Source organism: Gallinula chloropus (assembly GCF_964237585.1).
Source record: "Gallinula chloropus genome assembly, chromosome: 9".
NCBI classification, from domain to species: Eukaryota; Metazoa; Chordata; class Aves; order Gruiformes; family Rallidae; genus Gallinula; species Gallinula chloropus.
In genome coordinates, this window is record NC_140094.1 from 10,673,736 (window position 1) to 10,688,176 (window position 14,441).

General features: G+C 39.4%; 1 protein-coding gene across 1 annotated transcript in view; it reads right to left on the reverse strand.

The window, feature by feature from the left end:
• IL16 (interleukin 16) overlaps positions 1-6,685 on the reverse strand; it is a gene marked incomplete at its 5' end in the record, with an annotated part of 33,772 nt that extends 27,087 nt beyond the window's left edge. Inside the window, 2 exons of the mRNA XM_084267993.1 lie at positions 1,744-2,155; positions 6,636-6,685. Coding sequence (XP_084124119.1) covers positions 1,744-2,155; positions 6,636-6,685 — 462 coding nt within the window. The remainder of the gene's footprint in view (positions 1-1,743; positions 2,156-6,635) is intronic.
• Positions 6,686-14,441: the final 7,756 nt, after the last annotated feature.

A 14,441-nucleotide genomic window follows, 5' to 3' on the forward strand; every position in this document is an offset into this window, starting at 1 on the left:
ATCAACAGTACAACAGGATAAGGTCAGTGTAGTAGATGTTACCAAAGTTCATCCTATTTAGCATGCTGAGATGAGACTTTAGAATCACTCACTGATCCATGACTCTGAAAGGTATGGAAGGTTAACAAGTAGCTTCTGAAGAGGCTTGTATCCTCTGAGACCTCTGGAGAGGGAATTTAATGTACCCATCGTCTAGAAGGGTAAGAAACCTAAACACTGCTGCGAGGGACTGGGTTGCTGACTAATTTATGGCACCATCCATCCAGGCTCCTGATCCATCCCATTCAGTGACAGCAATACCCCAGCCTAAGAGTGGATTTATACCCTTCGCAGTTATATTTTATCTGCACAATGACATTAGTTATGAGACTTATTTTGTTCCCCAGATCCTCTTGAGCTGCTTGCCAGCTATAAAAGCAAATGATCTAAACTTACAGTCAGCAATGAGATACTGAGTAGTTTCATATGTACGAATCACAACAGTCACTGGAGCTCTGCATGTTTTGGAGGTATGGAAGCAAGTAGTCTGTGGCAGCTGACACACACATAAGAAAGTTTGTTAGAAGGGGTGGGGGTGTCCACAGAGACCAGCTGCTTCTTCACTCACAGAAGGAAATCAGCAGAGTGCACATGAACTGTTTCCAAAAGGGAGGAGGGGGTACGGTTTTGCAGGTGACTGAGTGTATTTTGAGACTTAGGTCAGTGTCACCTATGTTTTCCATCAGAATGTAATAGAAAGGTGGCTTGGTTTTGTCCTCATGCTGGGACTTTGCCAGGGGGCTAAAACACCTCACATCCAGAACTCTGTCCTGCTGCAGTCTTTGCAATATTGGGCTGCATGCTGTGATCGATAGCAAGAAACTCAAGGAGTAAGGGGAGATTCTGATATTCACCACCTCTGTGTCACTGTGTGTTTAGATGTAGTGGTCTAGTTTGGGCCAATTTCTATTGAAGATATGTAAAATAGAATATGTACAAAAGAAACATTTTAGGTGAAAGAATCAGATCTTTCACATGAGCCACTATTTGCACAGGTAAATAAGAGGTGCCAGGACGACATGACCTATACTAAAAGACATCATACTTGCAGTGAGGTCCCTTTTACACATGACAATAACAGGTAGAAAGAAAGTGCAAAATTAGGCTGTGTCACTGAAAGCAAATTCTCTAAATACATCTAAAATATTGTTCAGACTGAAAATATCATATCTTTAGGGTTAACATAGTTGCTTCTTGATTAAAGAATTATGTTGTAATATGAGGCTGTTAAGACATTTTAAATCTTTAGGAAAAAAGTGACATCTTGTTTGAGAGCCATCACTGCCTCCTTCCTGAAACAGAGATTAAGAACATCTTGCTGAATCTCCTGTGTCTTTCATAGTATTAATGTAATTCATACTTGCATAGCTTGTGAGATCTCATAGTATCACACTTTACAGATGTGCTTTACCTTAGTGACTGTTGCATATTTTGAGCTGAATACTATGCTGCAGGTAGAAAGCACCAGCTGTGCACACTGAGTGGCCTGGCGGTCCCTGATTTCAGCAGAACATCAGTCAGCAGAGTGCAACAGCACAGCAGGGCAGCTAATACATTTTCATGCTGTTTATACAGAGCAGGGACACTGCAGCTCACAGGCTCTGAAAAAGCCACGTAGAATCCTATGTTCCTGAGACATAAATTAACCCGCTTAGGAACTACTGCAATGAGAAACATTAGGATATACCACACCAAGTTGCCTACCTTGGTAAATAACTTTCTTCTCATGTTGTTGCAGTTCTCATTTGCTGCCGCTTTGGACTGGACCATGCTGGTGATCACACGCGGAGGGTCAGGTGGGCTGTCTTCAGTCTCTGATGTGTACGGCAGTTGTGTTCTAGGACAGCAGTCAAAATCCTCTTGAACCCAACTGGTAGAGATCTCAAAGGGATCAGGCCATTTCTCATCAGGACTTGACCCATCGTCACTGTTTTTAGCATTGCAAAGTATAAGTGATCTTGAAATGGAGCGGAACTTTCTTGACTTCCTGCTCCCAGCGTTGCTCTTTCGATCCATCTTCAGAGAGCTGGTGGTGCTGCTCTTTTTCCTATCGTTCTCCCATTTATGAGGCATGATACTTTCAATAACTTTATCCGTTTCTCTGGTGCTGAATATCCTCGAGGAAAGGAAGTATAAAAAGTAAGTTGTAATATACCCCACTTTCTCCCACTTAATAACCTACACTACTGAAAAGCTCTAATGAATAAATCGAATCAACAGAGCCTTTCAGTCTGCTAACAGCCACGTGATATCTCATGACTTGCTAATTCTGTTTCTGTGCAGTGCTCTACTAAATTCTCCTTCACCTTTTCATTCTCTTGCCGTGCTCCCCAAGCACAATGGAGTGCTTTTAATAAATGTTTTTGATGCTTCCATTGTGCTGCTTCCTTTGGGCTTCTGCTGAATTTGCATGTTGAAATCCCAAATTGAACAGGAAGGTACTTTAAAAGCATTATTCTACCCTCCTAACGTTATTTGGAAAGAGGAAGCTCCTTCTGAAGTTTGATTCATGAAACCACTGTAATTCAAAGAAGATTAATCAAATTGTTGAGGTTAAGTTCTCTGCCTGGCACATCTGATTTGTAAGTGGTTTAGCAAAAGCAAAACTTAGCTGTGAGAGAATAAGGGATGTCAGGCTGCTATAAAACTCCTACCTTTGCAGACCAGGACTCACTTAAGACTGTGCATTTAACAGTAACAGAGAGATCCAGTGAAGCACTTAAGATGTGAATATCTGATTAGGGAGTGAACTCTATAAAGGAATACAGCTCCAATACATCAATCAGAAAGTGTCCCATTACAGAAATGGTTTGTTTCAGCATATGATTCAGCATACAAAATTAAGAGAAAATTGAAGAAATGCTGTACAATCAAATGTGGCAAAATTTGGAGCGTGTGTAAAATGAGTAAAGTTCTGAGAATGTTAAGGTAACAAAGGGGAGCCTTGTTAAACTCCTTCCTTTTTCTCTTGAAGAGTTTTCTAGAAATATTTTGGCAGGTATGTGTCAGTGCTGAAATTTCAACAAGAGGAAGTCTAAATTAATTATTTTGACTTTTTCCCTTAATTTTTATCATTGTGTTTATTACACAAACTTTCCTCTTCACAGTACCCAACTTACACTGTATGCTGCCATCCTGGGGTAATTCCCCATGGCAACCAAAGGGTTTGCAGAAATCAAAGACACTATAGGTTTTATACACAAAACTGAAAATCAGTGTGATTTGAAGAGCGCTTCTCAAGTATTCTATTTACAGGAAACAGGTGGTTGTGTGTCTATGTTTTGGTTTTGTGGGTTGGTGGGGTCTTTTTTCTTTCCATGCTTCTGTGTAGAATTAGGTAGTAATATATGCACTTTGTACCTGAAATGCCATTGGTGATATAGAAGACACAACAGATTTTTTTAAAGGCTCCTTACAACCCCAATAAACATAGGCCTGCAAGTTCTGACCAAGCCAGATTCACATAATAAATACAATCCAACCTTATAATAAATCTGCAGCATTTTTTTCCCCCTCATACAAATAACCAGGAAAAATAAAACCAGATGATAAACACTTATGTCATCGAGTACTTGTCTAAAGAAGCTATATAGCATTGCTGGAGAAATACATAATTCAGTGTGAATTTGAATTTGTTTTGATTTATAAAAGAAAATAAAAATTGTACATAGCATATTCAGGAGCAGCAAAATGGTCTGACCCTTCATCTCCCAGGGAGAAGAATGTCTATTTGTGCAGTTCTTTCTGCCATTTTTCATAGATGATGTTCCTACAGCCTTCCATCATAACTTCTTTTCCATCATACCAGTCTTAATATTGCTCTGTTCCCTGATACCTCTTTTCCAGAACTAAATTCTTAACACTTCAGAAGCTCGTGCTCTGAAAATGGGAACTCATCAGATTTCCTAGCAGGATACTTCTAGAGCAAAGTTTAAAAGTGTCCAGAGAACACGTGGAGTTCCACAAAGCTGGTGTGCTTTCTGCCCTTCTCCTGTGTGTCTTCGGGATCCTGTTTGCTGCTGTGGGAGAGTCTGACCCCACGGGATAGGAACACTGGAGCCAAAGTCCCAGCCTTCCTCACACTGGTGTGAGGGAAGCTTTCAGGGTCAAACTCAACCAGTGTGTTTTCCATCCCCTTCAATACACAGAACGTTCTACTTTTTTTCTGGTTTCAGAGTAGCCTCTCTTCTTGTGAATTACAAGACTGGCAACCATGGTGTAGCCACAGTGTGGATGAAGAGCTACCCAGCGGTACAGCCACGTTCCCGTCCTGTGATGCAGAGCACACACTGGATAATAGGACGTTGAAGCTTACGTGTAAGGACACAGAGGCCAGAGGGATGGGAAAGGTATGATATGGATGGAGCTCACTTTCACCCATGAACTTTGTGGTTGGCATGGGGTCTTGTTCCTTTAGGCTTAATCTCCCCTCCTGAGCATCTAATTTTCAGAGCCTCTATGAGGTAATTTGTTGTGAAGTAGAGAGATGAAAACTGCTATTTTGAGAACTAAACAGTTGGTGGGGGTGTAATCCAGCATCACAAGTTTTCAATATTTAGTATGTGTTTTTGTTGATTATATTAGTTAAAAGCAAACTGACACTTAGCCCTACTAATATGTAAAGATTTTCAAGGTTTGGAGATTTTGCTTGTTTTTAAAAAAAGGCATGTTTTTGTGTTTTGGAAAGCCTAAAGCTTTAGTCTTCCATAATATATACAAAGCTAATTGCAGTTTTTTAGTTGGGAAATCCCAGCTAACATTCCCAGTATATTAAGAAATTAATTTTGTGAAACTTGATGTTGATTTTTTTTTTTCTCTATGTCTAAATGTAGATTAAAATGCAGTCTGGCTCATTAGACCAGAATGTGGAGCTGAAAAAGCAATAGGCTGGCTAGGATGAGGGGAACTTTGGGAAGTACCTCCCCTCATCACCTGGGTAGGAAACAACAGATCTAGCTTGTTGCAGCTGTGTGGAATGCACATCACTAGAAAGTCTGCAAAGGGGATTGTTGAACCTTCTGTGATTCTGGCAATCGCTATTGGCAACTCAGACCTAAACAATCTTGCCTATCAGGGAAAATTAGAAGAAATGGCACTTTTCATTCAAGGATTTCCATGTTGTAAAATATCAACTGCACTCTTACTTTCTCAACAAGGATTTAACAAAAGCTATTAAGCACATGGGTAAGCAGAGGACTTGATAGCTTAATGGCAAAAATACAGCTCTCTGGAGACTAGCAGGCTAGAATAGAAGATTTAGAGATGAAGAAACACTTTCTTGCTCTGCCTGAAGCTGCTGAGCTTAAGAATGAGCACTGCCATCAGTACTAAATGCTGCAAGAGGGGTGTGCCTGACTGTGCTAAGCATCTGGGATGCAAAGAACACACAGGAGCACCTGTTGAAACAGTGAAGGAAGCATTGTTTTAAGTGCATTCTGCCATCCCTCCTGCAATGCTCCTAGGGATCTTTACCTTGTGCAGAGAGAACATCTCTCTTGCCCTGCTGAATCAGCTATTTCCTCCTCCCCAACCCCCACCAGAGCTTCATGGGCTCTGAGACCAAGTTTAACCCTGAATGACTTACCAGGTATCTTAAAGCAAGCTAATGTTGAGGTGAAAATAAACCCGGTAGACCTGAAGACTTCCAGTTAACTACTTGCTCTAAGTATTAGATCACAGCCCAACTCTTAACTAAGGCAACATCCTTTCCACAACTGCTGATTCAACATTGCATAAGTGACAGAAATATAGAAGGTACCAAAAACAGTCTATAAGTTTTCCAATAAAAATCTCTATAAATGATATTTTACAAAGAAAACAATATCACAAGTGCCAGAGAAGTTTTATGATTCGTTGTCATCTTCCACCAAATTTATTTCAAGGTATTGGTGGCATGGACAATTACTTCAAAGTTAATTCTCCAAACCATTCATCTTTTCCTCCAGTGCACTCACTGCTTGTCATTTTCTCTTGCCATTCTTATACCTCCAGCATGCCTGATGGAAGTTGTCTGTGGTTTGTAATGCAAACCAAATGTTCCTTCTCTGGTTTTGTGTTTTGTTGGTTTGTGTTTTCTTTTTTTTTTTCCCCCAAGCTTTATTTTTCCAGCTTTAAGTCTAAAAAGCCCTAACTCACTCTGTATTCTGCAAACAAAATACATGATTTGAGCTGTGCCCATTTGGTTCAAATTTTTGGTTGGATATTAAACGGAGTATTTACAAGATGCAAATAATTTGGTGTAGCTCCCAGACTGAATGCGAATGCTCTGCTGTTAACCAGACAGTATGAAAGATAGAACTTTTCTTTACTAGCAAGAACAAGATAAGTTTTACATTACCAAGTGCTAACAGCATGATGTCTTGTATACCATTTTAATCTAGATCTTGTCACCTTTGTCAGATTCCTTACTGAGTATTATCATTAGCACTAAACTACTGCAGATATCTAGGATTTCTAGGTAGTAGGAAGAGCCAGAGATTTGGAAGTTTTCTAATAAAGAGTTAGAAACTCACCGAGAGTTGAATATACTATTAAAAAAAATTAAATATTTAAACCCCCTTAATTGTTAAAAAAAAAACCCAAAAGGAGGAACTTACAACAGCGAGGCAGACAAACCTGACTCCTGCAGAAGGCTGTTCCTCTTCATAGGCCTGGCAAAAAAAGACAGAGTGAATAATTGAAAACACACTCTCATTGTGCCACGTGACTCAGTTTCAGTAATTCTGCTCAGTACATTGGAACGGAGCTATTGTTTCCTAATTGAAGAAAATGTCAGCAAGGATAGATAAACAAAAGCAATAGGATGCGGTATCGGGAAGCTGTTTCCAGCAGGCTCTCAGCTACCCAGAGCAGGCAAGACCATTGAAGGGGTTTGTGTCGTTTGGTACTGGTCGTAGGATCCACAAGGTTCAGGCATGTTCAGGCATGGGGGAGGCAATAGGGGCCAGCCAGAATCTGTGCTAATCAAGTGGATTTCCTGCAGGAGGTTGATGGCAAACGTGTTTCTTGGAATTTTTAACAGATATTTTAAGCATTAAGCTAGGAAGAATTCCACGGGCCGCTTCTGCTCCAGGAGCAAAAAATAATAGGGCCCCCTTTGAATGCCAAGCCCTTGTATTGTGCACCATGAAGCGTCATGGTCCCTTTAACCTACCAATTCTTAAATACTCTCCCCTTTATGAGCTAGACTGCAACTTTATGATCCAGCCTGATCAAGTATTTGGAAAATCATTGCTTTTTCCATATAGTATCTGGGAAATTAAAACTTTGCCATGGATTCCCAATTGCCTCATTTACACTTTTCATTTGCTGCAAAGTAAATGGTCCAGTCTATTCTACTATTGTGGTGACACTGTTTGAGCTGCATCTACCATCAAAAGTGGGAGTAGGCAGACACCTTTCTGCCATGTCCCTGGCTTAGCTATTTTTTATCAATCACACACATCATTGTGTCAGTCCCCACCTGTCAACCCTCAGTCCTGCTCACACTGACAAATAACAATCCTACTGCAGAAACCTACTTTCTCTCAGTGAATTTATGTGATAAAGATATAAAGGGAGGGTTTTTTTAATTGATAAATAAAGAAATGTTCCATAACAGAAAGTATCATCTCTGAAACAGTTAAAGTTATTTTACTGAAATAGTCAGGCCTCTTTGGAATGTCCTCACAAACTATAAACTCTATACAGGAAAATGTAAACATTGACTGAATTTTATACCTGGCCCTGTCTGGTCATGGCAATGGCCAACAAGAGAGTGCTCAGACACTTGCTGCCTTCTGCGTTCTGTGGTTTTTGAGGGTCCTGGTTTAATCGGTCTGTCACCAAACTCACAAAAGAGAGAGAGAAATTATAAAATAGGTTTTAAATATTGCACTGAAAAGGTCTCATTTTTAGTGGTCCTGTCACTTGTAGAGGAAACATGGACTGTGAAGACAAGCACCTGTCCCATGAGAAAGATGCATGTACTGGGAGAAACAGTGAAGTGAAACCTCTGCTCTATGTAGGAACCCCAAAATGCTCTGTCCCAGGACAATTGTAGCTGCTTTATAATTTAAGTGCTTACAAAAAAGAAAAGAATTTGACGTGATTTTCCCAAAATTAAGTTTTCAGGATATTAATTCCACAAAGGAAATCTGTTGTAGAGGAAATGGTTTTAACCTGGATAACAATAACATGGGATATTATCCAATTGTTAAATTCTAATCTTGAAGAAGAACCATGATTTGACACCGAGTAGTGTACATCAGGTATCGAGTAGCTTTCCTGGAAAGGAGGAGAAATAGGGAGCTGGTTTTATGTTTTGTGGAGCAGTTCCTCACTGTATTTGGATAGAGAGGACAGTGGCCTTGTATATAAAATGGGGTTTTATAGTGCTAGTACTGTAAAAACGAAGTATCAATGAGGAAGCAAAACCACATACTGTTTAACACTTAACTGTCTTACACACGTGTTTTTGTTTAGCGATAGAGAACTCATTCACACAAAATCCCAACAGCCCCTGAGTTTTGATCCAAACTGATTGAGCTGGAAAGCTCAAAAGCATTGGAAAGCTTTCTTTATTTCTTCCCATTGTCACATGCTATTGCATTTCCTGACTCTGGGCTGAATACTGTAGTCCCTAAGCCACTGGGAGTTTTGCTCATTCAGAATCTGGACCTCTGCCAGGGCCAGCAGCAGAAACATAAATATCACAAGGAGGGGCTGGTTTTTCATGTTGTTTCACTCTAACCTTTTGCAGTTTTTTCCATCTTCTCTGTACAGTAATTGTTCACTGCCCAGTGGTGAACAGAAAAGTATGTTTTTAGAAGCCATAAGTAAAATGAAAGAGAGAGAGAGAGAACCTCTGCTGTGCCTGCCATGTTGCACTAACGGTATGCTTTGATATTGGATACTGTGATCAATCTTCATTACATAGCTCAAAGGTATTGTACCAGGAAAAGGGCAACGAAAACTGATCAGAGGCTGGAATTTTGTATTAAAAGATTGAAATTACGTGGACTCTCCTTTGCAGAAAGGAGCTGCCTTGATAAAGGTTTATGAGATAATAGGCACTAGAAGAAAAATCAGCTGGATTTCTTTACTGCCTTCTCATGTGAGGGAGAGGAAAAGAAGAATGCAGTAAGATGATGAGAAATCAAACAAATAAAAGGAAATACTTGAAACCTAAAGCATAATTAATGTGTGGAACAAGAAGAGAGCAGAAAGCATGAATGCTTTGAAGTAAGCTGGTTTGCCTTTGATTTCAGTGGGACAGAGATTTCACCCCAAGAGGCAAGTTGATGAAAATAATATCTGCAGTCAAAGGGAATAGCATGCAGAAGGGGTAGCAACTTTTGCTTCAGAATAAAAGTCAAACAGTACCATTCACAGCTAGAATGATACTTCTGCCCTGTGATACAGTCCTAGTTACCATAATATGGAGGAATTTTTCTGATATCTGGAGTTAGTGTCTATTGGAAGTGGGAAAAGGAAATAGAGGAGCCATTGAATTTATTATTTTGTGACAGTTTTTTACTTTTACCTGGCTAAACCCAGAATATATCTGGAACCAGAGCAGATACAGGAGCTGATCCTTCTTTTCCCCAAATCATTTTCCTTTACCAAAGGTTTGGATTCTAGAGGACAAATATGTAGACTATTCAGTACTAAATATTTTGCCTGTTGCTACTGGTGATAACCTTTTCCAAAAAGGAGCATATAAATTTAAACAGAACATTAGTACTGGGCAAAGCAAATCTAAGTAATGATGGAACTTAGCCTCCTTCCTGATCTCCACCCAACTCCAAGTATTACTTGTGTTAATAAGAAAGCAAGCCAGTAGTTTGGAGTGTTCTAGTATTTGTCTTGTCCTTACAATGCTCAGCAAACTGAATAATTATTTTTGCCTTAAAAACAGTCACAATTTTCACATTTTACCACATCCAAACAACAGTTATGTTGCACAGGGCAATCTGTCCCCTCATTGCTGCTAAGCCAGGACTGGATTAGTCATCTCTGTTTTGGGTTTCACAACTTTCACTCTGCCATTCTATCCATCAAAACATGGCACGTTGAGTCACCCTACAAGCACAGTTAATCCAGGATCCTTCTCCAGCAATGGCTAACAGCAATCACTTCAGAGGAATTATCAAGAGACAGCTTGCTTTCAGGAAGAGTTTCTTCTGAGTAGTTTATTGGTAAGAGTGGGCTGGCACATTGAGAGCTTTTGTATGCATTCCAAAATTGTTGGAGCTTTTTACATTATGATTGGATAGTCTTGCTTTAGCAGAAGCTACAGCTGCCCCATAATGGATAAGTACTGTATTATGTCAAATTAGGTAAATCTCCTTCTAATTCCTCTCGTCACTTGGTACCTAACTTTTGCCAGGAAGCACAACAAATTTTTTTTTCTTCTACAGATGAAATGAATCCTGTGTAATGTAACTAATTTATCCATTTCTGGCTCTCATTAAGCTTTTGATTTCAAGAGTATCCAGAGGCAATGAGTTTCATGCGTTACATAAAAACGTACTTCCTTGTAATTGTTTTAAATTTGCTGCCTCTAAGATTTATTTGGTTCTTATACTAGAAAAAAACTATCCTGACCCTCAAGTCTCTGTAGAATCCTCTTCTCATTGATCTCCGTACTGATGTCATTCTCTATCTTCTGCATACTTTTATCTTTTCTTCTTCTGCCCCTCCTTTCTCTTGGCTTTGTGCTGCTTTCATATGTTTGCATCTTCTCCTTTTTCTTAAGATCCTTTTTTAAAAATCCACTTCTTATGTGAACTTTATTACCTGTCTCTTTCATAATAGTATCCAGCTCTGCAGCCTTTTAAACTGTCTTCCAGTGAATTGCCTTTCTGTGAGTTAATAAAAGTTCCTAGAACTTGTCTTTTCAAACACGTTCATGTTGCGTGACATGCATGATTACATTGCGTGATTACCAACCTTATTCTGATGTCCTGACTTGTTGCAATGCCTTAGAGATAAGGCATAAAATATTGCTGGCATATATAGTTCCATGGAAGAGGGTCTAATACTAAATGTGCACCCATCAAAATCTATTTTTACATACCCTTGTGAACGTAATCTGGAACTCTCTGAAGAATATGTTACTGTATACATACAATGTCTTATTTGCAGATAAAGTAGCCTATGTGATCTACATAGGTATTGTATTAAGAGCATGTGATTGAAAAATTGCAGCACTATCAGTGTAAGGAGCATCGCCTGCAGCTGTGGTGTGGTACCTGAGGCATAGCAAGAATGGTACGTGTTTCACAAAGTGCTGTGGGTTGTGTTTGCTACTTCAATATTTTTGTACTGGGTGTATAGACTATATGTTGGGCCTAGAGAAACTCTATAGAATATTTGTGTTAGCTGTGAAGAATATAAATATCTGATACTGAGGAAAAGGTCCATCCATTTTTTTTTTTGAAGCCATTGACCAATACACTGTGTATAACTTACTGCAGCACCAGAGCAGTACAAACATTAGTGAGCCTCCTGGTATGGTGTCGTTCTAATTTAAAACAAATATTTTTAAAAGTTATGACTCTACCTCTTCTTTCCACATATCCAGTCACATAATGTTCCTTTTTCATCTGACTTTGCATTCCTCTTGATTTATATTCCCATGAACTCTAGACTGACATAAGGGGCCCTTTACATTGAATGAAAGGAGAATTATCAATTGCCTAAACTATGATTTATCAGGGAAAAAAGTAAAGGGTACAAGAAAAATGAGCTTTCTCTACATACAAAATCACATGAAAAATTTCTCTCTATTTCTCATGACTTCAATATAAAAAGGTGTATTTAGACCAGTCTGCTATTGCATTTTATTGTGCATCTGTGTCGGATTCTGTCAAATTCATAGCTACTGCCTTCTCCTCTACTCCTTGAACAGATAGATATGAATGAATGGAAGTACTGAAAAGGTGAATGTATTTCGTCCATGAGAGTACCCAGTGGCAGCACTTGCTCCATATTTGGCACTCTGGCACAGGCAGCACCCGCTACAGCAGCCTGAGCTCAGTCTCACTGAAGTCAGGGACTTGTTATCCTTTAGCATTTCACAGACAGCACATGTGGTCCTGTCTTGGGTTTTTTGGGTTTTGGTTTTTTGGGGTGGTTTATTGAACTGGGATTTTTTGAAGGGGGCGGGGGAGGGTGATATGTTGTGGAGTTTTTTGGTTTGGGGGGGTTATTTTTAATTAGCATTACCAGTGATGGTGAGGAATTAGGCAATCTTTCCCATGGATATCTATGCCTGATTAAGATTACCACGTTTATAAGCACAGTTGTCATTTCAACTGTAAGGCTTTAGGAACAGCCTTCTGAGTATTTGTCATTCCTGGCAGAGGCAAAGGTACTTAACACAGGCTGCTGCTTAACTCTGCACAAAAATGAGTCTTGAGGACTCTGCATTTCTGCTGCTCTACTTTATCTCTAAGGCTGTGAGAATCAGAACAAAGCTGAGCTAATGGTTTTTATTTGTGGTGTTGAAAATTACAGTATAAAGCTCCAGTGGCAGCTCTCTTGCTCTTAACTACTGTAATACTGTAGCTTTTAGCACTACCTTTAGCTGTAACATATACCACACATGTTACTCACTTGCTTTATTGTTAACAGCAAGATGAGACCAGGTTATTAGTTTTAAACCCAGAAGAAGTGGTTCTAATTACCTAGTCTAACTGATTTGTCAAATAGAAAAAAATAACCTGTAATTCCTGTACTGATGGCAATAACTTCTGTTCCAGGTAAACCATGTATTTTAAAATAAGCACCAAATCTGAACATAAAGACATAATTCTACCAATCTTGAAAACCTGCTGTAATCTCAGATAGATTGTGACACTGGTTAGTTGCCATTTATTTTAAACATTGCTGTGTCTTGATACTCAATTGCTTTTACTCGTGTATTTTTCTAAAAGAGCTTGACTATTACTGTTATGGCACAGTAAAGGCCCATGATTGCTTTCCCAGCATTTTATGTCAATGAGGGGGATCATGGGGTGGAGAGGTGTCATGGAACCTATGGTATGATGTAATATTTGATTTCTTTGGGGAGTTTGTGATGACCTCAGTTTAAACACTGGAAAAATAGCTGTTGGGTCCATAGCGTCTGTAGTCCAAGGCTAACAGGTAGTGAGTAATTAAGGTCCATAGCATTAGGGAGTGGAAGTGATACCTTAATCCATAAGAAATTGATAAAGCTCAGATCACATGTACTATATTTATTTTGCAGCTGATGGGGAGGGGACAAGAGCAGCTATACAATTGGATTGTGTGACAAATTGCCTCCTGATCACATGGCTGCCTCATGAATAGACTGTCTGGGAAGGCTGGCTGGATATGCACAAAAAGTCAGGACACCTGTGAATGTGTAAAACAGCATAGAAACACTTAGGTTGGAAGAGACCTTTAAGATCATTGAGTCCAACCACAGCATAACCCTGCCTAGTCCACATCTAGACCACGTCCTCATGTAAAGGGTCCATGCCATGTCCTACATTAAGCTTGGGCCTGAGGGCAGTCACTGAATGACTCCAGTGCACAGAGAGGTAAAATTTTCCAGTGTCCTTTTTTTCCTATATGCCCATTTTTCATCCAGAGAACATCTAGTCATCTCTCCAGAAGAATTAATACTACAATCTTTGTCTCAGTTTGGATTTCCCAAAAGAAACAGTTTCTTCTGGAATTTAAGTCTCAAGCAATTGCCAAAAATCTTGTTCTAAGACAACCATAGAACAACTGGCATAACCCAGGATTTCCGTTCTGGTTCTTTCTTGTTTCTTCAACATATTTTACACTGATTTCAAATTTTGTCTTTCAAATAATTGAGTGAATCTTTAAAAGACATGACTCAAACTTTCAAGAGGTAAGAATACCCAAACCTTTAGGGGTTAGTTGCATACAAGAAGGGTAGTGTTAAAGTTGGGGGGGAAATTTCTCAATTTCTGGCTAAAACAAGAGACCCTGAATGCACAAAATGGGTAGAAGAAAAATGTTAAAATTTTGAGAATATCAGTTTTGGAATCAACATTAACCTTACCAACCATCTGTAACACCCCACTGACTATGAAGCAGTAACAGTCTGTCCCAGTTCGTTTTCTGACAGAGCGCTGTATTGAGTATGGGGACCTCTTTCCAGCTCTGACAGTGACCTCCTGTTTTGGCCATAGAAAGGTTTACTTTTCCTCACTTCTGAATCCTTGTCCCCATCAATGAAAATGGGCTGAGGCTGTCACCTTCTTTCTTGAATGTGTGGGATGGGGATTTCTCTGATGAAAAGTACCATAAAATGATTAAAGGTAGGAGGGGGTTTAATGGTACAAAGAACAAAACTATTAACCACTACTCTTACAAAAAAGTAAAAATTTGCTGGCATCAAGTAATGATATCTTATGCCAACC